This window comes from Fistularia commersonii, chromosome 12, assembly GCF_037954325.1.
Source record: "Fistularia commersonii isolate RoL2024-O1a breed Wild chromosome 12, RoL_Fcom_v1.0, whole genome shotgun sequence".
In the NCBI taxonomy this organism is placed as follows: domain Eukaryota; kingdom Metazoa; phylum Chordata; class Actinopteri; order Syngnathiformes; family Fistulariidae; genus Fistularia; species Fistularia commersonii.
The window spans coordinates 9,960,615-9,985,773 of record NC_141295.1 but is presented as its reverse complement, the minus strand read 5'-3'; the positions used below and the strand labels follow the sequence as shown (position 1 = coordinate 9,985,773).

Here is a 25,159-nt window from a genome sequence, read left to right as displayed (position 1 = left end):
GAACGAAGGGGCTGACTTGATCGTGATGCTTGCGAATTTTTAAGGTTTATTTAAAAACACAAAGTCAAGAACTCCTCATCCTAGGCTGAGTGAAAAGCTGGATGATGATGGAGTAGAAAAAGTACAAGATGAAAAAAAGCATGTTTTGAAGTAGTGCGCTCAGTGTTAAGGAGGTCTCCTATTAACTCTAGCATGCAGAGGCTGTCTTTTGACTATTTCTTCTGGAGGCTGAGGAAATGTTCTGTCTGGCTAGTAATGCTGCCCAACCAATTCCATTGCAAATCTCAAGGCACTGCCTGTTTCTTCTCCTCTGGTTTTTGAGGTGTGTGATTTACTATGCTTGGTACCAAGATAGTTCCACAAGGGACCATTTGGAGTTTTCTTTGCCGCCTTGGTTCAGCCACCAAACAGCCCAGGAACAGAACAATAGTGACTACGGAAAGAATCATAGGTGCCAAACTGCCCCCTATCCAGGACTTATACTTTTCTCAGAGTTAGGAGCCAGACAGTAAACATCACTGCTGACCCATCACACCCCCAGCTATAGGCTAATTCTCCCCTCTCCACTCTGGTCAGAGGTATAGATCACTGCACACCAGCACAAGCCATTATTTTGTTAAATGCATAAAATACCCACAGCACCTAGCATACCTTGTCATGCACTAACAATAACATTTGCCCCCAAATCATCACTTTATTTATCATTTCATTTATCTAATTACCTCATTTTGCACTACCTCACTGACAGCATTACTCATGAGGATCATTACCTCATCACTTAAACCGACATTGCAATATGCACTTTGTATTTTGGATTGCATTATATCCTTGTCCAGTCATTGTTCACTTTGAGTATGAGGTGTAACTGTTAACCGCAGCCAAATTCCTCGTATGTGTGAACATTCTTGGTCAATAAACTAACTTCCAATTCTGATTCTGATATGAATGCCATTGTTCATAGTAAATTCACAATTCATTTCCAAATTCCTACTTGTAGGTTTGTGATTTATTCATTTATTTATCTATCTTAGTCATATAATATTCTACACGCCCCCTTGTCTGTGGATAAGGGGGCGCTTGTGTTCAGAGGTAATAAGATGGAATAATAATATTAATATAATGAACAGACTTTGGTTTTTGGGTGGATTCAAAATATGAGGATTCACTTTCCAATGATATTTGGCACAGATGAAAAAAGAACATCAGAAAAAAAATGTAAGCAAAGTAAACAGCAGGAAGTAAGCCTCTTGATCCTGTGGCACCAGGAAGCAATGATAGGAAGAAAAAAAATATTTGCTATGGCCATGAAAGAAAAAAGTCCATCAACAGTGTTTTCTTACTTTTAAATGTTCTAAATTGAATATATCATATGCTGCCCAAAATATTTCTCAAATCCAGTATTGGTGGGGTTTTTTTTGTGTGTATTTGTTTTTCAAAATGCTGCGTGCTATACTTTAAATCCAAACACATTTCATACAAATAAAGAAATGTGTCAAATCTGGATAGCTATTAAATAAATGGCTTTGTACCCTCTGTTTAGTTTAGGCTTCAATTTTTAGAAAATAATAGGAGGAATCAAGTCTCAGTTGAATTTAAAATGTGTCATCAGACCTTTCTTTATCTTTACATGCTATGTGTATGAAGTTAGTTTCATATAAGGTTTTCAAAATAAATCATTATCACTGCAACCATCCTTGATGGTCAACCTCATTCTGATGTTTCAACATCTGGGGAGGCATTTCATTTCCTTTTTAAACCTAAATGCTGTTGTAAATTTAGTTGTTTGACAGTGATGGGAGTTTTGTTGCTATAATAATGATGGTATTTTATAGGTTTTAGCAGGACTTCAAACACCATCATTATGGTTCTCCCCATGAGTAAGACAACCCACTGTGCTATATCATAGTCACAGAAACTGTTTTACAAACTGCATTTTGGCTTCCTTTGCCCAATCAACCAACATAAGTAAGACATTCATTTCCAGTCCCCTGTGGAGTTTGACACCAACGGCTGAAACATGTGTGCTTTTATCATAACGTAACAAGTAAACATGGAAACTCTGGAGGCAACTGGATCATAATGTGCAGTGTTTTCAAAAAGCCAAGGCTGTGTGTACTGCACATGTAGTCTTGTTTGCTGTAACTGGTTTTATGTATAAAAGAATGTTAGTGAAAATCAAATCTTACATGGCTAAAAGGTAAATCAATCTTGAACTCTATCCATGTTTGATACATGTTTGACTCTCAAATGTAAAAACAAATCCAAAAAGGATAATGGGAAATGGGTACAGGTAGTTAAAAGAGCAGATCCTTTAAATATGCCCAGTTGCTGTTGTTCATTATTGTACGATCTAAACTCTCCCAGGTGGAAAAACCAATGTCCTGGTTCTCGTGAAATCAAACATTATGAGGCGACGCGTGTGACACACTGATCTTCGGTTTTTCTTTTGCAATGATGTTCAACGTTTCTCAAGCCAAACATTGCTTTACTAATGATTTTTGTTTGTGATTTTGTTTTTTGTTTTGTTTCCTTTTTCATGCCCTGAAGAATAAGAAAAAATACAACTGGTGACAGATTGTAGGCGGACATTGCTTGCCTCATCCAGCTCTGTGGAAAAAACGTTTTTCCTTTCATCCATATTCTACACATGAAGAATACGTTAGAGCGGTAAATGTAGATGCTATGCTTGGCTTATTGAGACATGTTTTTGAAAATGTGTTGACAAATATGTATTTTATGGGATGACACTTGATGGCATGATACTTTGAATAGTATTTTTGAGTAGAAAATTGCTCTGTTCTCTCTGTTTCTCTCTGTTTCTGCTTCTCAAGCGCTAACCGTTAGCACTTCTGCCAAATAGCAAGACGGTCCCAGGTTCAATTCTTGCCTTTCTGTTTGGAGTTTGCATGTTCTCCCTCTGTCTGCTTGGGTTTCATACAGGTTCTCAAATCTTGTACAAAAAACTTGCTCAACGATAGATAGGATATTCTCGGCCTGCCTGTAACTGAGCGCAGGATAACAGGTACAGATAATGAATGTTTCTGAAATTAAGTTTGGGGTGATCATTAAGATGCGACCAAAAGAATTGGATGAACAAGAAAATTTGGTATACGCCTTGTGGACACAAATCTGCAGACACATTTTTTTGAGCTGGTACAAAGAGCAGTGAATCCGCTGAGACCGAAGAGAAATTATCATTGTGCAAAAAACGCATGATATGTGGGCCCACATTAGAGGCCCACGCCTCAGAAGTTGGGTCATCTGTGGCATTTGGAAAGGGCAAAAGGGAAATCACTCCTCCAAACACAAACATAGTTTACCCAGGCATGATGCAGACGCTGAACTTTGGTGTTCAGCTACTTGTTCTATGGTGATTAGAAGCCACCCACACCTCCTGCACAGCAACACATGCATCCAATACAAATGCATCCAATACATCTGGGATAACACGCAATGATGCAAAGTTCGTGTCTGTGCAACAGCAGGATGGAAATGTTACCGTTTGGCATTTACTGTTTGACAAAATATCATCAGTGACAGTCCCTATATGTACAGAGATTATGAAAGGTGCAAAGGTGTGTTTGTGTTAAAGATGATCAGCGTTGAAATGCATTATACACTTTGTCTTTTTTACATTGTCGAGCCTTTCACAGTCATCTCAGGAAACTTGTGCAAGCCAATGGAAAGTCTGGCCACAGCAATAGAATTCTCCTCCTGAGTGTCTGTGCTCTGTCACATGAAAACGATGCACCAGCTACCTCACAGCAAGAAAGGCTTGGTCATAATCCTTAAGAAGCATCTCTTCCTTCTTTTAAAATGTCAGATAACGCCAAGGCTTGTCCAGAGCACTCACTGGAATGACAAAACCAGATCATTGATTTTATTCATGGGGAGAAAAAAAGGCGCGTCTGAACAATGACAGGGACTGCTGTCCTGGTTTGGATCATGGTAGAATGTCAGATGTCTGGCAGAATGTTTTTTTTCATTCTTTCTTCCTATTTTTTTTCTTACCCTGAGCCTTTCTATTTATATGTTTGGAAGAAATCTGGATGGTTCTGCAGCCGGGGTGTGCTTTTAATTCTGAAAGGTTAGCAGGTGAGCCACAGCCCCTGTGTGCGGGGTCAGTAAAACAGTTTTGGCTGTTTTATGGTCTCTGTGTCTTGAGTGGCTGAAGCACAGCAGTGACCTCTGAATCAGTAACCAAGCAGGATCATAAAGTTGTGCTTTGCTACTGCCACCTTGTGGTTACAACAATTATGGGTTCGTTTTCAAAATCTCTGAAAAAAAAACAATGCAGTTCTTATGCTTGAATAAAAAATCTGCAGGTTTTCAAATTTGCAGCGACATGTGCGTATCCAACACTGTGATACTTCTTTATACTAATATTACATGTGTCTAAACAAAGAAGGCCCTCCCATGTGTCATCATTACAATACCTGCATGCACTTCTGTTTGGATTCAATTGATTTGCATGGATTTACAGAGCCCGTTTGATAGGCAATGAAATCCTTCAGCTTCAAGCCTTTGGTTTCAAAGGCCCAAATCCAATGTAATCAAATTCTCTGTAAGGTTCATGTTTTCATAAACACATAAACGGGTTTATGTGCATCGTTTCACTTGAGTCCTTCTCTTCCTCTGAGGAGGATTGCAGAGCACAATCAATATGCATGACATACTCCGCAAACACTCCTACGAATAAGACAAGTGTTTTTTTCTTACGTATGGATGCAACAGTGTTTCGGTTTGGGCACCTGAGAACACAACACAAACAAAGAATGTGTTTTTTATGCATCAGTGTGCATAAAATATCCAGTGTGTAGGCATTTATTTAGACATCAGGACATCAGGGATGAAATTATTAGAAAATGGAAGAAGTTCAAGATGACGGTCATTTATTTAGTTACTTTCAATTGTGATGTTCACAGAAGTGCACACATTACACACAGTCACACAAACACGCACACACACACACACACACACACACACACACACACACACACACACAAAGTAGTTTTAAGTTGAGATTAAAATAAAATTGTCATGCAGATATATCAGCAGGTAATCAATTCAAAAGTTTTGGAGCCACAGGAGCAAAAGTCTTGTCAGCCAGCTGGGTACTTGTCCTGCCACATCTATAATATAATTAGGGACTTCCTCATGTAGAGGCTTGAAAGTTACAATGAAGATTTCTACAAGTAATAAGCGTACAAGTCTATTGCAGGTCTTTGCAGGAAAGTCACACTGGGAGTCATCAAATATTTTCAATATTCCTTTGTAGAACAGGAAGGGAATGAAAAAAAAACATGGACAAACTTGTTTAAATACTTAAAAACATGCATTTTTTTACACTGGATATATTTAGTTGATAAGCAAGAAGAATGGCTGTTTATCAGAGATCCACGCCAAATTATTTTGTATTTGGTTTGATTTCATGGAATAGGCTCACTTAGATATCAATAAATAGAAATAATAATAATACAATTGAATACAATAAATAATTCTTATATGTGTGTATATGTATAGTTTTTGCACAACATAAACAGTGAGGAGAATAAGTATTTGACACACTGCTGATTTTTCAGCTTTTCCCACTTGCAAAACATGTAGAGGTCTGTAATTTTTATCGTAGGTACTCTTCAACTGTGAGTCATGGAATCGAAAACAAAAGTCCAGAAAAACACATTATATGATTTCTAAGTAATTAATTTGCATTTTATTGTGTGACGTACGTATTTGATCACCTTCTAACTAGTAAGAATTGCAGCTCTCACAGACCTATTAGTTCTTCTTTGAGAAGCCGTCCTGTTCTCCACTCACTCCCTATATTAACTGCACCAGTTTGAACTCCTTACCTGTATAAAAGAAACTTGTCCACACACTCAATAAAACTCCAAGCTCACCACAATGGCCAAGACCAGAGAGCTGTGTCAGGACATCAGGGATGAAATTATTAGAAAATGGAAGAAGTTCAAGATGACGGTCAGTTTCCCTCAGTCTGGTGCTCCATGCAGGATTTCACCTTGCGGGGCATCAATGATCCTGAGGCAGGTGATTGATCGGCCCAGAACTAAACGACTGGACCTGGTCAATGACCTGAAAAGAGCTGGGACCACAGTCTCAAAGGAACCCATTAGTAACACTACATCGTCATGGATTAAAATCCTGCAGCGCACACAAGGTCCCCCTGCTCAAGCCAGCATCTGTCCAGGCCAGTCTGAAGTTTGCCAATGACCATCTGGAAGATCTAGAGGAGGAATGGAAGAAGGTTGTGTTGTCTGATGAGACAAAATAAAAAATCCTTCTGGTCTAAACTCCACTCGCTGTGTTTGGAGGAAGAAGGATGAGTACAACCTCAGGAACACCATCCCAACCATGAAGCATGGATGTGGAAATATCATTCTTCGGGGATGCTTTTCTGCAAAGCTTTTCTGTTTTTCTGATGTATCAAATGCATCTAAAACAATACTTCTAAAATTTTTGTTTTAGATTCCATACTCACAGTTGAAGAGTACCTATGATAAAAATTACAGACCTCTCCATGCTTTGCAAATGGGAAAAGCTGAAAAATCAGCAGTGTATCAAATACTTGTTCTCCCCATTGCATAGATATATTCTATTTTCTTTGTCTGCTCTCTTTGCCACAGCAAATCAACCTCCTCCATCTAACCCTATATATAAATAAATATGTGTGTGTGTATACATATATATATATATATATATATATATATATATACACACATACTCGTACATATACACAGATGAATATACATATATGCATATATTTGAACATGATGAATTAAATTTGTGTCATCAAAATTAGAATGGTAACGTGCACTTTACTTTCTAATGACTCGGCCCATTCATAAAAATGTGAACTGAGTACAATAACATCCTTGGAAAAGATCTTTGGGGAGTTCAACGGGTAAAATGGCCAAGCCAATAGTACATCAGATATGACAAGTAACAATAGAAAAATTTGTATTGTGGTGTAGGTCACTGTGGGGTGGAGTGGTCTGTTCCTTTCAACACTCTAGTCTAGCAGAACAAGAATGGAGCTATTGCTTTCACCTCCAGCAAGGATAAGGCCATTCAGCACCTTAATTAAAACTGTCTCTGATACTATGTTGAGCTGTAAACTCAGGACTGTTAACAAGCAAGAAAGCAATCAGTTGAGAGGTAATAACTTCTCCTCTTTAAAACCGATGACACTAGTGGGTGTTTTAAAAATGACAGGGAATATATACCAGCCAGACAGGGATGGGTTCATTGATATAAAAATTCACACTCACACTGGCAAGAAGAAAAAAAAAACTACTTTTGATGTCTTTTAGGTTTTGAGACCATGTTCATATTGTGCAAAAACTCCACTAGCACCGGCCAACATCTGCTTCTGTGTTCAAATTCAAAGGGAGTGACCACCATTGTCTCCTGCAGTAAATCAACAGTGGCCATTATTGGCTCAACTTATGTCAGCGGTAGCATTTTTTTGGTCTTGTCTCTATGTGTGGCAGTAGACGTGCAAATTTTTCCCATTTCCTCACATCAACATAAAGACACTTCCTGTCAGCCACCCGGTGGGAGGCTGATACAAACACAAACTCTGGCAGCTTTGGCAGATTGGACAAGTTTCCATCCAGTTGAGCAGCTTTTGATTATATTGGGATGATTTGGAAAAAAAGGAAAAAAAATCACATTTGGCACAAAAAGATATCATTGAACTAAATATGGCACAAAAACAAAATCATAGAAACACGGGACGTGATTTAAAACTATCAATTGTGCCAGTAGATGGTATGCACTTACATGAGGTATATATTGAGAGCAAAAAGAGAAAATATCAGAAAAGGTGTAAATTTTGGGATAAATCATCAGTAGTGCGCCTTTGATTCATAGGGTGTTTTGGTCATTTAACACGATACACCCTCCTGAAAGGTGGCCAGTGACAGGTTGATCATGTCTGAGCTTGTGTCCCATGTCCAATCATTACAATATTAGTTATTGAGTACATCAGGTCCGTAAACCTAACAGGGGTCCTTCCGTTTGATCAAAATCCACTGGCTACTTCTTTCAGTCGCTTCAGAGAAGGATCTAACTGTCTGCCGAAGAGCAAGTCCTTGAATATCAAGGTCTTAGAGCAGCATGATGATAGAGGAAACCACAAAACCACTACATCTCACCTCAACAGGACAGACTTTTGCGTCCCATCCCCGCTGCTGAGCGTCCATTGCCAGCTCGGTGTATCGCAGTTTGTTGCGCTCATAGGACTCTTCAACTACGTTCTCCCAGGGAATAGTAAGTTCTATTATGAACGCAGACTCCAGCGATGGGGAGCAAAGTACCAAATCTGTCCTTGAGATAGTAGATGCAATTTCAGGGGGAAAAAAAAATAGTTGCTGGCCAAGGTCAACCAATATTTTTCAATCTCGGGCCATGGATAGCTGTCCAGGCTTGAGTGGATGGTTAGGCTTTTTCTGACCCCCTCTGACGAATGAGGCTGTCATGGTGGAATTGGTTGCTCTTAGTGGCGAGGAGTTAACTACATTCCCCTTGTTCTCCAGCACTGCTGCCAGACACTTCAACACCTAGTTGTGCCTCCAGATGTAACATCCTTTGCCCATCCAGAATGTGTTTAAGAGTCACACGGGATGGGCAAAGGGCACAGGTTGGGTCCTCGCCATTTCACTGGTGGAGATTTTTTGGTGGTGGGACATGATGAAACTTAGGCTATTTGCCTCCATCTCCCAGAGCTGAACTTTCTTCTCTCAAGAGCTTCCCATTTCATCCATTACCCCTGTTTAGCAAGAGAAACAGCCTTTGCAGTTCTATTAGTCTCCTCCCAGCAACTGACCTCCTCAACCACCATTTTGCTCCTTTCTGCTGTGGAAGCCTTTTGCCAAGTCGGTTTACTCGCCAACAGACCGAAACCTCCTCTTCCCAACATGGACACGACCTACGGTGTAATTGTGCCTTGAGGCCGAGACAGCATTCTGCACTGCGTTGGATATTGTCCACTTCCGTCCGGGTGCTAGGGGTGGTGCAGTTGTGCTGACCGTCCGATCTTTGGAGTTCTTTAGAGTCATTTAGAGCCTCATTTTAGAGCATTCGTACTCTTCGGTGAGACTTATGATAGGCAGCTCAAGGACTCTTTGCCATAGAGGCTGATGTTGGTCAGACAGTGTGGAACACCAAGCCATATCTTCACATAAGTCATGGCTCGGTCCATCTTTTCCACAGATGAACTCATAGATGGTAAGAGCTTGAACTTTCCCGGTAGTTGAGTCTTGCTGATGTTTTCCAGACGGTTGATAAAATCCTGCTTTAGCTGTTGCACTGGCTCTCTGTCCCTAAGGCTGGCGTGTACCATCTACCCAAACGTTTAACAGGTTGCTCATACACCGCTGGTATTGGGTCATCACCAACGTAAAAGCTCATGTTTTTGAGCTCTCCCCACACGATTGATATGCTTCACAATTTGCTCAGCTTGATTTTCATCTGGGCCGCTGTGATGTTCTCCTGAAATTTCCTATGTAGTCGCTTGTTGCATGCTACACTAGTGATCAGAGTGGTCATGTCATCCATGTATGATCGTATGGATGGGAGGTGGATACTGTTCTTAGTTCGCCCTCCCCCCATCACCCACCTTGAGGTTCTGATGATGACTTCCATCGCCATTGTAAAGGTCAGGGGTGATATTTTACACCCTACCATAATGGCTATTTCCAAATGCTGCCGTGATTGTATAGCCAGCTGTTGTAGGGTGCAGTTGCAGGTCTTCAAAGTCCTGCATAATTATATAATACATTTGACTTTTGTCCCACTTCATATGTGGCTGGATTATGGAGATTTGCATATTTTGTGATACTTTATCACTACAGATAACAACTACAAAGTGTAATTCACAAAGTCACTCTGTTCCGGTTGTGCGGTTCATCTGGAACCACAATTGCCTCATATCAGAATCAGAGTCACTTTTATTGGCCAAGCTCAAAAAGAACAAGGAATTGTTTTTTTGGATTGACATTGGTCATTGTACAGGGAAGGGAACAAGAAAGAAAAAAAATAATATGGAAAACTATACATCTAGTAGTATATACAAACTAGGCAGTATATATACAAATAAAAATATGTACAGAAATGTGTAATAGTAATACAAAGTGCAGTGTGGGAATGAAATGTACAATATGGGTATTTTTTATTTTGTGTTTCTTGACACTGACTATTTACTGTTCATTTAATCTCTGGTTGTTGATGCACCTTTGCCTGATATTCTTTCGCTATAGATTTACTTAGCAATCTTACACAACCTTGTTTTTTAATGGATTTAAGGCACATTAGTCTGAATGAATGGCAGTGACTACAGTGTTGCAACAAAATGGCAAAGTTTAGCATGCACATTTGCCAAATAACGCCTAAGACACTGCCAGGACTGATGTGTTAGGTTTTGAATAGAGTACAGAACAGAGTTGGAAGATGAGTAAAACGCCTGTCTGGTTATGTTGGCATATTCACACATTTCTTCAACTGGCTTAGACGAGGAGACATTAAGAGTCACTCAAGCATAATTCGTCTTGTAAAAATAGGTCACTCATTTATCTGCTTCGAGCTCCTGGGCCTGACGGCGTCCGTCGTGAGGCAGGCCATAGACTTTTAAGCGTCGTGTCAAATCTCAGGCTCCAACAAAGTGCCCTGAGGTCAACATAATAAATTGCGTCTTTGTGTGGCCCGGGTGTTCACTAGTCCTTCAGACGGAGTGCATATGAATTAAAAAGAGTAGGGTTGCTCTTTCTCAGTTGGCAGCTGGTTTTATATTTCAAATGTTAAAGCAGACATTGAATGCCTTTCAGAGGATTTCTTTACATCAAAGACCTCCACCATTATTTTGGAGCACTGGTGCTAACAGCTGGTGAAAGATGTACTCATAAACTACATTTTAGTTGTACTGTTTACACAATAGAGACTAAAAGAAATCTGTAATTCATTCTTATACTGCACTCAGTATCGTGGGGAATGAAACCTCCAAGACTATATACAGTAGGTTGCACTAACCAGAACTTACAATTATCAAATGACCTTCTTCTGCATGACAAGCAGGGAGCATTTATGTTGCAGTAAAACATGATAGGATTCATTCAATCAATATTTTCACGGTTAGCCTGCACTCAGGGTCGCAGGACGGGGCCTATCACAGCTGTCACTGGGCGAGAGGTGTGGTCACTCTGGACCGGTCGCCAGTTGATTACAGAGCCATATGTCTCAATATAAGCATTCACTCTCTCATTCACATGTACTATGTACCGGCTATTTCAACTCTCCAATGAACTTACCACATGTTTTTTGGACTGGAAAGCGGAGAACCTTGCAGGAGACCTATGCTGAGAACTTGCAAATTCACCACAGAGAGGGCTGAATTGAACGAGAAACTTGGTGTGAGGAGGAAGGGCTAAACTGCACTCCTGTGCCGCCCAAAATTCTGAATTTAATAAATAAATAAATAAATTTTGATCTGTTGGTTATGACAAAATCCAACACACTTCAAGACAAATTTTATTGCAAAAATATGTGGAGAGACAGATTAGAGGAGACGATTTCCAATTTCTGCCTGAAACGACTACATTTACAGGACTGGTGCCATGGGAACCTAAAACATTATGTTTCTCTCCTTTTCGAGTGTCACCGAATTGAGGGCTTACAAACTGACGCCACTTAGAATAGCACTTTATCATTGACTGAGATACAAAGAGATCATTATTTGGAAGAATCCTACTGTGTCCTTGCTTCTCGCTGTGTCTTGAATACCTGCATTTGGATCTTCTTTCTTAAGTCAAACAAGACCAGCAAAGGGCTCAATCTCCTCGAAGAAAAAAATTCTTATAACCCACAATCCAGTATTCAAGATAATAGTGGAGTAAAATGGTTCCTGTTTTCACCGCTTGCAAAATAGCAGGTCGCGTCCAATTCTTAGTTATGATGTTGGTGAAGATGGATAAATAAACAGAAGGGGCTTAAAGTTCAAGTGTTGCATACAGCATCTGGAGCTTTTATGCCATTAAAACAGATATCTCCTGCAATTCAATTCAAGACTTTGCCATCCTGTTGTTTTTTGTTTTTTTTTTGCACAAACAAAGCTATTAGTAAGTGCCTGCAACTCTAATTATTTCAACTTACAAAATAAAAAAATACAAAATCAAGTTGACACTCAACCCCCTCAGATAAGCAAGGAGGGCACGGTGATTCAGAAAATAAACCGAAGGCCGTTTCCAGTTCAGTTCAGCGTGCAGTCAGAGCATTGGTTCATTTGGCCATGGTAACACTAGTATGGATTGAAAGGCGCTGCATTTCGAGCAATGAGGCAGGGCCATCCGACACAGAATAACTTATGTTTTTCTGTCCACAAGAAGTATTCTCTGAAGACCGAGTCTCCTCCTTTTCTTTTCCCACCAGGCTCTGCTGTGACTCAACCATATAAGTAATTCATTATGGATTTGGCCCTAAATTAGGTTAGTGCGTTTTTAATCATTCATGTGGGCTCACTTCTTTGACTGGCCTGCTGAATAATTAACTAAGAATTTCAGAGTTGTTAATTTGATCTATAAATTGTGTGAATCCGTGCAAAATGTATGCATGTTTTTGTGTTCTGTGCCTATAAATAGACTTTTTTTCTTCTTCTTTTAACAGTATATGACATCAAGGGCAGTACATTGAAATCCCAGCAGATCCACATACACAAACACACCAAACGTCACACAAGTGACAGAGAAGATAAACCACAGAGGATTGCCAAGCACTGCCATATAAGAGACTGGTGATTAATCTTTAACAAAAGAGCTCATCTAGCATTGCATACTTTATTTCAAAAATGGTCTACAGTAGGGCTTAGAGGTTAACTTGTCAACTATCACACTGGGATAGTTAAAACAGTTTGGTGACAAAATCAAATCTAGAAACTCTTTCCACCATCCAGGCACCACTTAAATAGGAAATTTAACTTGTATGTCATGTATGGTTAGTCAGGCCATGTTTAGACCGCGTATTTTCATGCATTTCAGTTATCCAGTCCAAAATGAAAATCTGTAAGAATGTTGGTTTACACATGGATATGATAACAGCTTTTATGAGAGTAATAGTTGGCTTTGGATTGTGTAAGCCATTTTTGGTATGCTGGTTTAACTTTCTAAAATATAGAAAGGGTGTAATATAATGGACCACTAAATATATATATTTCCACTGACATATGGATTACATGAAAATAAACCCTGTGTTGAGCTTTAAAAAAAGATGTTTTTAAAAAAAACATTACTTATAGCTATTTTGTTTTCAAATCCTATGAGGATAATCAGAAAGGATCACATGTTTTTTTCTGTCTCAGTTTTTCTAATGCCCATCTAGAATTGATGATCTAGACAAGATGTAGTTGATTTGGTTTGTGTGTGTATTGATCAGATATGGGATTGTAGGGCAAAATGGTGATTGAGAGAATTGGGGAAAAGTGAAATATGGGTTGGTGACAACATGGGCTTTATACAATAAAGTGAGTCAAGGAAGAAATATAAAAGAGGAAGAACTATTATCTGTATTCAGGTTTTATTATACCACTTCAAATGAGACACTATTAATCTTTACAGAAAGACATTTTCAAAAACTCTCTCCACAGCACAGATGTTGAATATCTGCACAGATGGTCAGCATCTGCATTGTATGAAATATGACAACGAAATATTTGTTAAAACTGGAGGACAAACCACGAATACAAAAGTGAAATAAGAACAAACAAAACAACTGGGGTGAGAATCCTCGATGGCAGATCATTTATTTTATTTTATTTTATTTTATTTTATTTTATTTTATTTTATTTTATTTTATTTTATTTTATTGGCATCTAACGTCGCCAACTTTCTAATGGACTGTAGATGGCGATAAAGGCAATAGGCCAGAAACAAGGAAAGAGAAGAAGAGAACCCAGGCGCCCTCTTTTAAGGATTAGCTGTCGAGATTCGATAAATCGAACAGGAACCGTAAAACCATCACCTGAAAACAAGAATAAGTTAGTTAAGTTATGTTGAAATACATAAACGTTTCAGCACATAGAAGGAGAACACTATTCCTTGCTTTGTAGTTGAGGGGATTGTGTTCCTTCTGGATTTAATTCGCCTTTTTAAACACTGGTTCGGGACCAACTGACGGACAGAACAGAAACGGTGTCAGGTAACGTAAATAATTGGCTTGATGTGAAAATAGATTGAAATGTTAAATAACCGACGGAGTGACCTGTTTACGCGGCTGTATTGTGACCTCAAACCAGCAAAAAAGTCCCAAATGCGATATGAATTAGACGACTCAAACGCGTTTTTTAACTAAGAGAATGTCAACAAACGAAGGCTAAACACAATTGGCTAACTTGTTAGCTGTAAATCAGCACATAGTAGCTAAATTCCACTCTACACGACGCGTAGAAAGCCCACGTCTCTCTATATTGTTCTTAATTTCGGAATTCCCTGGACTTTGATATCGGCAAATGTTTCTTATATCAGAAATTAATTGCTAAATTAAGTCATCAGTGTCAAACGTAGTTGTCGTTACTGAAAAATATCACGTTTCTCAAGGAGGAAGAGCTTCACCAAATTTGTATTTGAATGAAAAATCACTCTACCGTTCAAGGTTTCATTATTTTAACCATCACTAGTTCACACATGATTTAAAGCCCAGATTGACTGTCAGTTTGTTTTAAATTCACGCAAAATAGATAATTGCCGAAAGATAAGTGAAAATAAATTAAATCATCGACATATAAGTGTCACTGTTTGATAATATGGTGATCTTGTTTTATGGAGTTGACAAGCTACCAGAGAAGGTGATGTGTTTCTTAAGGAAACTGCCATATGTGATTTTGTATATTGTCTCAAAAGCCATATGATAGCTGGAGTTGGTTTAGTGGGGTCTCGTCATTCTTTTACTGTTGCCTTTTTCATCCATAATTCTGCTTATGAGTCAATGTCTCACTTGCCATCTTTGTATTCTACAATTCCTCATTAGTCAATTTATCCACATTACTTGTGATGCTTAATAGATCAGTTCTGTGAATGTTTTCAATAGTTGAAATCATTTAAATATAGATACATGTGGAATGACAATGTGAACTAACTTGGATTGTTTATATTTTATGAGAATAGTATTTGCTATATATAACTATATGCACTTTTGCTCTCTCAGAATGGATCCAGCTCTATTAAGGGAGAGGGAACTGTTCAAAAAGAGAGCTCTTTCTACTCCAGCCGTAGAGAAGAGACCAGCAGCCTCAGAGTCTGGATCACATAAGAAAAAGAAGCCCAAAGTTGACAAAGATGGGTCCTCGGCATCAAAACAAAGTACTGGTAAGCACAGTACTTGGCCTTATTGTGAATGCTACATGTTTTACTGCGGCATAACTTCTCACTGCTTGTCATGTAGAAGAAACATCATTCAATAACTGTAAACCTTGGTTGTTGCCAGGGGAATATCCCCTTTTATAGTCATGAGGTTTTTCATTATTCACTTGATTATTATAGCAATTTGAGAGCAGGCTCAAATTGTTTTCAAACGCCTTAAAAATGTAAAATATTCTACCAATGTAAACATGTTCCATTGCTACCCAAAACAAGCAAAAAAAATCTCTCTATATTTTTTTACTTCAAGAAATACTTTTCTTATGTGTTTTTTTTGGCAAAGTCAACATGATGGCATTGGATATTGAGCAGCAAATCTTATTAGGTGGTGTCATTTTGAAATCTCAAAATGTCTTGTATTGAAAGAATTAGTGTTGTGGTATAGAGCAGCTGAAAATGAATGTTTCAATGGTATTTGAAATAGATTTTCATGGAATACACAGATTTGAAGAAAACACAATGTCATCTTTACGGTTAGTGTGAGATAGTTTGTTCCTTGCTTTTTTGCTCTATTTACAATCAAAAAATAACTGTAAGTTAGTCTTTTTTCCCCATTTCAGTTTCAGTATTTGCTCTTAAATGTGACCAGTATCACCAGTGTACAGATAATGTGTCCAGTGTCATAAAGAGTCACGATGTCACGACCATGAACCATACAAACATTAATTTATCAACATTTTCTGATAAGTCTTATTTTCATAACATTGTCAAACCCATCATGTCTTGTGAGATATAAGGTTTTTAGTACTGTTGACTGAGACTATGGCCTTGCAATCATTGGAAAAAATGAATTTTGTTTCGTCAAGATAAAGCATTTGACCAAATAAGGACTTTAAGTTGTAGTCCTACTAGCCTATGGTTGTCTATTGCAAAACCTTTCATGTATTTCCAGTTGGTCTGTCAGAGACAAAAAATAAAATTAAAAAAAAAAGTCAATCTCAATTCATTAACAACTTTATTAGGCAATTCGTAATAAGGCATATGACAGCATAAATTGTGTGCAATATAACAATGAATTACATCACTGTGCAGAAAATAATAAAACCAAAAAAATACTGTTCACAAGACTGACCTAAAGCTGGCTTAAGAATACAGAAAGACACCCAAGTGTTAACAAACGCAATATCTAATCATGTCCTTTCTTAAAACAAGTGTATGCAAGGCTGGACTGACATCACTTGAGGATCCTTTGCACCCTGCAGGTCATGTGCGCAGGAAACACTACAATTTATTGAAAAATAAATAATTTTTAAGTCATTAAGTTTTTTCAGCTCATTGATTGTGTGATTGTTTATGCTTTTTGGTTTAGCCTGCAGTTTCACATAATAAGAGAAAACAAACAGAAACACTGCAGTGAACCTAGTCTGCCACAGCATTAATTTTCTTGAAAAATGTCTCTGCTTGCTCTATAATTTTTATTATGAGCATGTTGTGTCTCTTGGAAATATGGCTTTGAGGTTTTGCCGTGTCTGATATGTCATAGTTAATGTCATTGTGTGAAAAGTTCCTTCTGAGGGATTGTGAAAAACTGGACGCTCCACATCAGTGACTAGCTATCAAGATGTACAGTGTGTCCGCATCCCCCCTCCAAATAGACGAAACAGTTCAGTACTCTGGTATTGCTCAGTTCATCTTTAAAATCCAATCATCATCTTCCTTGGCATAATCCTCGCTGCCCCTATACCAGCTCAGTGTTGCATCCTGGCTCCTTGCAAATACTTGTCATTAGCTTGCTGCAGCTTCCTTGTCCCCCATCCTGTAGCTGTGGATGTGGGTTGTCTTTGGCACAGCAGCCACAGCCCAGTAGTTCATAGAGCACAGCTAAAGCAGCCAGAGACAGGACAGTGAGGATGAAGAGCAGGAGGATGACAAAGCAGGCCACATTCCAGCCATCATGAAAGGGGTAGATCTCCTGGACCTGCAAGGAAACTTGGGAAAGAGGAACTGCCTCTGGGTGCCATGGTAGTATACTTGGGCTTATACTGCTTGTGACGTTGGTCATGGCTTCTGGTTAGAAATAACAGAGAAAAACAGAATATTGTCAAGTAAAAGGCATTTGATCCAATAGAATAAGAAGTATCAAGAAACAGATACTCTCTCCATAGAAATGTGGCTAAATGAAATGTTCACATTCCCATAGCCTGCATGGCAACTCTAATTAGTTTTACCTGAGACCAATTATCCTAAACCAGGGTGCCAACCAATTACCATGATTTTATTATATTAAATTGTTGTTAGTAATAGAAGAGAACATTCTTACAGATGTTTTTTTATTGGTCCATGCATGCTAAAGTAAAACAATAGGATTTGATATTTCTCATACATTTCCGATCTATAATCAGAGTAAAATACTGATGCAACCTACTCTTCATCTAAAATGGAAAGTTATCTGATATCATCTTGATTAAATATTCAGAAAAGTTCCATTATAGCCAAAGTCTGGATAATCTTAATCTTGGTTATGATTCAGAGCCACAATTAGTGAAATTGTTTTCATATTATTGGTTGTTCTTAGAAAACCAGTGCTGTCTTTGCACTGCAAAGATTATTTTTGTATCAATATGTTTTACTCATTCATGGTTTGCAACCCTTTCCACAACACCTGACAATGTTGTTGTGAAGACATATAAAATGAATAAAATAGACATTGGCAGGCAGGAGGTCTACAGGAAGACCAAAGAGATTTATAGACTTAGTGAAAGAGGATATGAAAGTAGTTGGTGTGAGAGATGCGGATACAGAGAATAGGGCAAGATGGAGAAGGGTGATTCGCTGCAGCGACCCCTGAAGGGAAAACCGGAAAGGAGAAGAATACTGTTACAGCACTGTGTTGAATTGAATAGATATACAATTACAGAAAATCAAATTAGTTAAGCCTCATTAGTTAAGCCTGTATCTTACTATGACTCCAGAAAAGTCCAGCAAAGTGGAAGTTTTAAAGGTGCTATGTCAGAGTGGAATGCAGTATCCGTCCATGTCTGGTCAGGGTCAGTGTAAAAGACAGGCCTCTATTAATATTTAATTAATATTCAATATTAATCATACTTATTGTTATTAATAATAATATTTCTATAAATCAACAAATGCCTATCTGCATGAATGCATAAGGATAAAGGGAGAAAATAACAGGGAACCCATGACATCACATGAGGGTGTTGTAAAAAAAGAGCGTGATGTCACATTCTGAGCGCTGTGAAAGGCCTCCCCAATTACACGTAAACGTGCATCGTGAAAAGGTAATATGAGGCCGAATGCTGTGATGTCACATGGACGATGATGACAAGGATGATTCTACACACATCGTGATGAGAATTGCAACGTGCACTGCTCTTGTTGATAGTGTCATCTCTGGCACAATACCCAAAATTTGGAGAGGATAAAGTTCTGATATGATGTCTGCTTGTTCGTGCTGGAGGAAAGTCAAGCAGTTGAGGGGGTGACACAAGTAAAACAACATTTTCTGTGAGATGGCAATTGGTTAATCGAAGCAGACAGGAGAACATCTATTTATAGTGTGTACAGATCATATATGTTTAGTATTCTGTTTTGATTTTTACATTTCCCTGTTCTCCCTTCTTTTCACACTAGGCTCATTTCAGACATATTTCTCTTCATTGCCATGACAACCTCTTTCAGTAATTTGCAAATCCTGGGATTGAATTGGTTCCCTACAGAATCACTCATAGTGAGCCCCACCCCACCTCCCTCAAGTGTGTTGTTGGGCCAGATATTGTTTTCTGGGCTCATAGTAGATGTCTCTCTGGACTAATACACCAACACAGATGTCAATTGTCGCTGATTTGTCCCGGTTGAGATCTTCAGTTTGCACTGAGTCATGCAATTCTGCAAACGAACAACCTGAGCACACACTTGGGGAAAAGGGATGTTTATGCTTCTTTCATAACATGAAACATTATACTCCATGTTAGTTCTTGGCAAAGTGTCTCACATAGATCTTTTTTATCTATGGTGAATTACAACATGTTTATCTCTTGCTGAAAGACTAGGCTCTGTTAACGCACAGACCAAATTTAGTGATGTATGATTTAATTAATGCTGGATGACTCACATATTACCCTCAGTCACACAGAGACTGGAATAGCACGAGCCTGTAGTTAATGTTGTGATGATCTGTTCATCTTGACCACATTATTCTAAGGTTCTTTTTTGGGGGAAAAAAAAAAATCTGGAAACTCACCTTTGAATGTGTCTCAGCTGCAAGAGCATGCAAGTCAGCAGATAGCGCAGATCCTTTCTTTGGTGCCCCACCTATTACTCTGTCCTCTGTTCTGTCCCTCCCCTGTGTTAACTCCCCAGCCTATTTTTCTCCGTAACACACTCATGCGCGTTCAGCCATCACACGGGCGCCTGGTCGCTTCTTCCACCACTCCTTGCAGCTTTTCATGTCTCAACTATGTCAACTGAACAGCGTACCATCCCGCCCATTATTGGCTGTTATCTTAGCCCTGCCTCTGCACCATTTGTTAACTGGCCTGCCACCATTTTTGTGTCCTGCCCACAAAGCAGTTCAGAGCAGTAGCAGCAGCAGCAGCTCCCGCCCCCCCATATAAATCATTCATGAATTTGAGTCTGCCTTCAGCTTTGATCCAAATGAGTTTTGGCCAAATCTCAAGACAGTCTCTGTTGGAAGCAACATTACTAGACTCCAGCAGGGAATGGGGTCCGGCTGACCTGCCTAGACACTTTTGCAAGATAATGCTTTATGGCATTTTAGGATATACACTATATGGCTAAAAGTATTCGCTCACCTGCCTTGACTCGCATATGAACTTAAGTGAGATCCCATTACGAATCCATAGGGTTCAATATGACGTTGGTCCACCCCTTGTAACCATAACAGCTTTAACTGTTCTGGGAAGGCTGTCCACAAGGTTCAAGAGTGTGTTTATGGGAAATTTTGACCATTCTTCCAGAAGCGCTTTTGTGGGATTACACACTGATATTGGCTAAGAAGCCCAGAGTCATCCATCAGATTGCCAGATGGAAAAGCACAATTTGTCACTCCAGAGAATCTGACTCCACTGCTCTAGGGTCCAGTGGCAGCATGCTTTACACCACTGCATCAAACGCTTTCCATTGCTCTCGGTGAAGTGTGGCTTGGATGCATCTGCTCAGCCATGCAAACCCATTCTATGAAGCTCTATGTGCACTGTTCCTGAGCTAATCTGAAGGCTACATGAAGTTTGGAGGTCTGTAGCGATTGACTTCTGAAAGTTAGCGACCCCTTCATGTCCCTCAGCATCCGCTGACCATCAGTTTATGTGACCTACCACTTGGTGGCAGAGTTGCTGTCATACCCAAACACTTCCATGTTATTATAATACAGCTGACAGTTGACTGTGGAGTGTTCATGAGCGGGGAAATTTCACAACTGGATATGTTGCACAGGTGGCATCCTTATCACAGGTCCACGCTGGAATTCATTGAGCTCCTGAGAGCAACCCATTCTTTCATAAATGTTTGCAAAAAACAGTCTGCATGTCTAGGTGCTTGATTTTATACACCTGTGGCCATAGAACACATGATCCCGATTATTTGGGTGGGTGAGCGAATACTTTTGACCATACAGTGTATGTGGTTGATTGTCTGTTTTCATAATTTTATATTGTGTTTAAAAAATAAAACCTAAAGAAACTTAAAAAAAAACAACTAGGTTTTTAATGGGTGCTAAGTTGAGTTGTTTGCAAATCTTGACAAATCCGAGCAAAAAATACTGAAACACAGAATAATTTTGTTGTGTATTAAAAACTCTGCTTGACATTTAATCTTTTTTTTTTCTGATTACCCCTACTTCTCTACCTCCCACAGATTCTGGCAATGGCAATTTCAATATTAAGACCAGCTCTGGGTACAAGTTTGGCTGCCTTGCAAAGATAGTCAATTATATGAAGGTGAGTCTGTGGGAACAATACAACCTTTCAAAAGCAAGTCTTTTTAGACCTGTTTTTGATTAGCAAGTTGAATGTAGCCTTTTTGTTAGTTTTTTAATTAGCACAGTACCACTGGAGATTAGGATAAACCCTTTAAAAGTGACAATTTTTGACCCCTACAGACAAGACATCAGAATGGAGATACACACTTCCTGACCCTAGAGGAGATTCTGGATGAGACCAAACTTCTTGATATCAGCATGAAACAAAAGCAGTGGCTCATGACTGAGGTTTGTTGTTTCTCTCTTTGGTATCAGATTACTGGTTATATGCTTGTCGGAAAAATTTTGTTATTTTTTGTATACCTTACTGTTATTACCAAATGTGATTTCTCAGCCAAGTATTTCGTTGTCTGACATAGGACTTTCTTATATTGCAACACAGAAAAGATATACCATCAACAGAGGAGATTGTAAAATAGAGATCTAAAATTCACTAATCAAAAGAAAAAAACACACACCACAGTAAATTAAAGAAAAAAAATATCAGTATTGTGTGTGTGTGTGTGTGTGTGTGTGTTTACACACACATGACTATCATATTAAAAGATTTGACATTCCTCAAGGGCTTAATAGACTTCATATAGTTCACTGATGTTTGGTCATTTGGAGAAACATGATTGTCAAAATCAAAAACAGATTTCTTTTTGAGCAGATCTAATAAGTATAAGACTTACAAACTCTTCACTCATCTGTCACTGCCTATCTCAGGCTTTGGTCAACAACCCAAAAATTGAGGTCCGGGATGGAACATATGGCTTTAAGCCAAAATATAACCTTAAGGACAAAAAAGCTTTACTGAGACTTTTGGACAAACATGACCAGCTGGGTCTGGGAGGTGTGCTGCTGGACGATGTGGAGGAAGGACTGCCGAACTCAGCAAAAGCCATCAAGGTATCACCAAGCAAAAACAGTTGTTTTTTTTTTCCCCCATCGTACCCTTGAATAATCCGATCCTTAATCATCTATCACTTGTGATGACTAAACCATAAACCAATAAATAACCAATAATAACACTGATCTCCTACAGGCTCTGGGGGATCAGATTATATTTGTGACAAGACCAGATAAAAAGAAGATCCTATTTTACAATGACAAACACTGCCAGTTTGTGGTGGATGAAGGTGAGCATTGGTCAGTGTTGTCTGTCACTCTAATAAATATGCATATTTTTTATTTCCCATTTTGACTTTCAAAAATTCTTTTCATTATTGTTAAAAAGGTAACTGTCAATAAACAAAGAGCATAGCCCATGTTGACCATTCACATTAGCTGAACTCCCCTTTGAAAAGACACATTTTAAAACTAACTTGCTTGTTATAACTACAAAGATAGTCTACTAGGTGTTAAGTTAGTCACACAGAAGATTGGTGCACATGATAGCTGCCTTGTAGGGAACCTGGGTGTTTGGGGATGTTTTAAAAGGAATTTGCTTTGTAAAATGTCATTTAGGTGCTCAGCAACAGATGTATTCTCAACATGATTTGTGTCTACTATTAACAGACCTTTGTCAGTTGGCCACATAAGTCAGAAATTTAGTAAAGGCGCAAATACTGCAGATTGGCACATGGTAGAAAATATTAATCAGTAACCAGTGATTAGTAACGAGCTGGGAGCCTCAACATCGTTCCTCATAATTTGTTAAACCGACACTTTGAGTAATGATACTGGGATTCTGCAAATGCATCCAGTAGAAATGGCTCTGAATTCTAGTGAAGATGGCAAGGTGTTTATAAAAATTTAAATTGTACCCAAGCCTCTTCAGTGCCAAATCTATGTACAGTCATCAGCCACTTTATTAGGTATTCCTTTCTAGTCTGTGGGTGGACTTCTTTTTGCTCCAAGAACTGCCTAAATTCTCTGTAGTGAGGAAACAAGTTACTGCAAAAACTCCCCTAGATTTTTGGTTCATATGGAACTGTATCAAATTGTTTTTCCTGCAACATCCATGAAATGGAAACATTTGCTGTTGGATTGAGATCTGATGCCTGTGGAGGCCACTTGGTTACAGTGACCTTATTAGCATGTTCAAGAACACACTTGATTATATTAGCTCTGCTACTAACCCTATTTTGGTGATAATAGCAATTCGAAGATGGGGACACTGTAGTATGACTATGGGATGAACATACTCCGCAACAATAGTCTGGTTGGCCAGTCATTTAAATGATGCTTATGGGCTAATAGACTACCAATATTCCCACCAGTGGCCCCTGAACAGGTCAAAGGAGGCAGGATAAGCAAGTACTTTCATGTTGTTTTATGCCTAAATCTGACTCTGTTGCCATATCATAGCAGAAATCACAACACAACACACACAGACCAGCCAATGGTTTTCCAACCAATTGTGAGGTTCATTATATTGTGTGTTCAGAGATGGTCTTCTGCATACATTGGTTGGGGAAAGTAGTTTGAATAATTGTTGCCTTTCTTGCATCTTTGGCCATTCTGACCGCTTACATTGAAAAGGTATTTTGTCCTAGAGACCTACAACCCACCCTTGGGATAGTTGTGCTCAAGAAAACCCCAGAATATGGAAATTTCTCATTTACTCAGTCACCACCCATCTGATACAATTGTAAAGTTAAATCAATACAGTTTCCTCTACAGGCGGACTTGACTGTCCACATACCTAAGTGCACTGAGTTGCAGCCATATCATTAGCTGATTGGGAAATTTGCATTCATGAGCAAATATACTTTAATTGGCCTGTGAGTGCATTTTAGCAGAAATGGTTACACTTTTTAGTAGTTCGCCTATCAATGAATTTTTGGCTTTCAAAATATTTTTCAATTATAGAATTTCAGAAACTGTGGCGAAGTGTCCCTGTCGACTCCATTGATGAAGATAAAATTGAAGAGTACCTGAAGAAGCAGGGAATATCTTCCATGCAAGAAACGGGACCAAAGAAAGTGGTCAGTTTTTTGTGTTCTGCATTCTGCTTGATTTTGACTTGTAACTCCCCAAAATGTTATGGTCCGTCCTGACAAATCCATCTAGAAATAAAGATACAGACAACAACTTGCTATAATAACAGTATTAAGTCAGTTTTGAATCCATCTGTGCTTATTGCAGCTCCCAGTCCAAAAGAGAAAGAAGCAAGGTGGGCAGAGAAAAAGGCATTTCAAGACTCACAACAACCACTTGGCAGGAGTCCTTGAGGATTATACAGATGGTGTGCCTGTGAAAAAGTGACATTTCCATCCCTGCTTCATGCCTGTTGGAATGGAGTCTGTAATTCAGGGCTGGAAATGGATACAATTCTGTAGACTGACTACAGAATTGACAGACTAAATGGCAGTTCGTGAACCAACTAGCTTCTTTTTCCTTCATCAGTCCTGAGTGATCTCTTGTATTTCATAGTGAATAGCAACCACGTTTTGGAATCCTTTTTTTAAATGACAAACATTTTCGGGGGCTAAGTATTAAGACCAATAAAATAGAATACCCTTGACAAGAAAATGCTGCATACTTATTGTAAAGAAACGGATTGAGTAATTAGATTAATTTTACTCGGTTTTGCAATTTGTTCTGGGGGATACTCCTCAAATCTGGGTAACTATCCAGCCTTTCAGTCCAAATTGAAGAAGGGCTTTTGTTGTGCATCACTGACAATTCGATCAGCATGAATATTTTTTTTCCCCCACAATACTTTGAATACCATACCGTAATGGCTTTAAATGCAACTGTTTATTTACTTTTAATAAATTACAATGTTCCAGTGATGTTGCGTTATTTCCTCATTTCCACTGCAGTAGCCAGGCGTAAGTGTATTAAGCTGGCAAAAACT

General features: G+C 38.8%; 2 protein-coding genes across 5 annotated transcripts; one reads left to right on the top strand and one right to left on the bottom strand.

Moving 5' to 3' along the window:
- Positions 1-14,064: 14,064 nt before the first annotated feature.
- On the top strand, positions 14,065-25,094 carry gtf2e2 (general transcription factor IIE, polypeptide 2, beta). The gene is made up of 8 exons (XM_086156948.1): positions 14,065-14,202; positions 15,208-15,368; positions 21,249-21,331; positions 21,493-21,600; positions 22,081-22,263; positions 22,400-22,493; positions 24,169-24,284; positions 24,445-25,094. The coding sequence occupies exons 2-8, from the start codon at positions 15,209-15,211 to the stop codon at positions 24,562-24,564; spliced, it is 864 nt and encodes a 287-aa protein (XP_086013074.1). The 5' UTR covers positions 14,065-14,202; position 15,208; the 3' UTR covers positions 24,565-25,094.
- Positions 16,358-24,368, bottom strand: smim18 (small integral membrane protein 18). 4 transcript variants are annotated; one of them, XM_086156951.1, is made up of 2 exons: positions 24,234-24,368; positions 16,358-17,426 (listed from the first exon to the last, which is right to left on the bottom strand). In XM_086156951.1, the coding sequence occupies exon 2, from the start codon at positions 17,419-17,421 to the stop codon at positions 17,098-17,100; it is 324 nt and encodes a 107-aa protein (XP_086013077.1). In that variant the 5' UTR covers positions 17,422-17,426; positions 24,234-24,368; the 3' UTR covers positions 16,358-17,097. The 4 variants fall into 4 exon arrangements, with proteins under 4 accessions (XP_086013077.1, XP_086013076.1, XP_086013078.1 ...); XM_086156950.1 differs by lacking the exon at positions 24,234-24,368 and adding an exon at positions 19,618-19,751; XM_086156952.1 differs by lacking the exon at positions 24,234-24,368 and adding an exon at positions 19,618-19,735 and having other exon boundaries at positions 16,358-17,423.
- Positions 25,095-25,159: the final 65 nt, after the last annotated feature.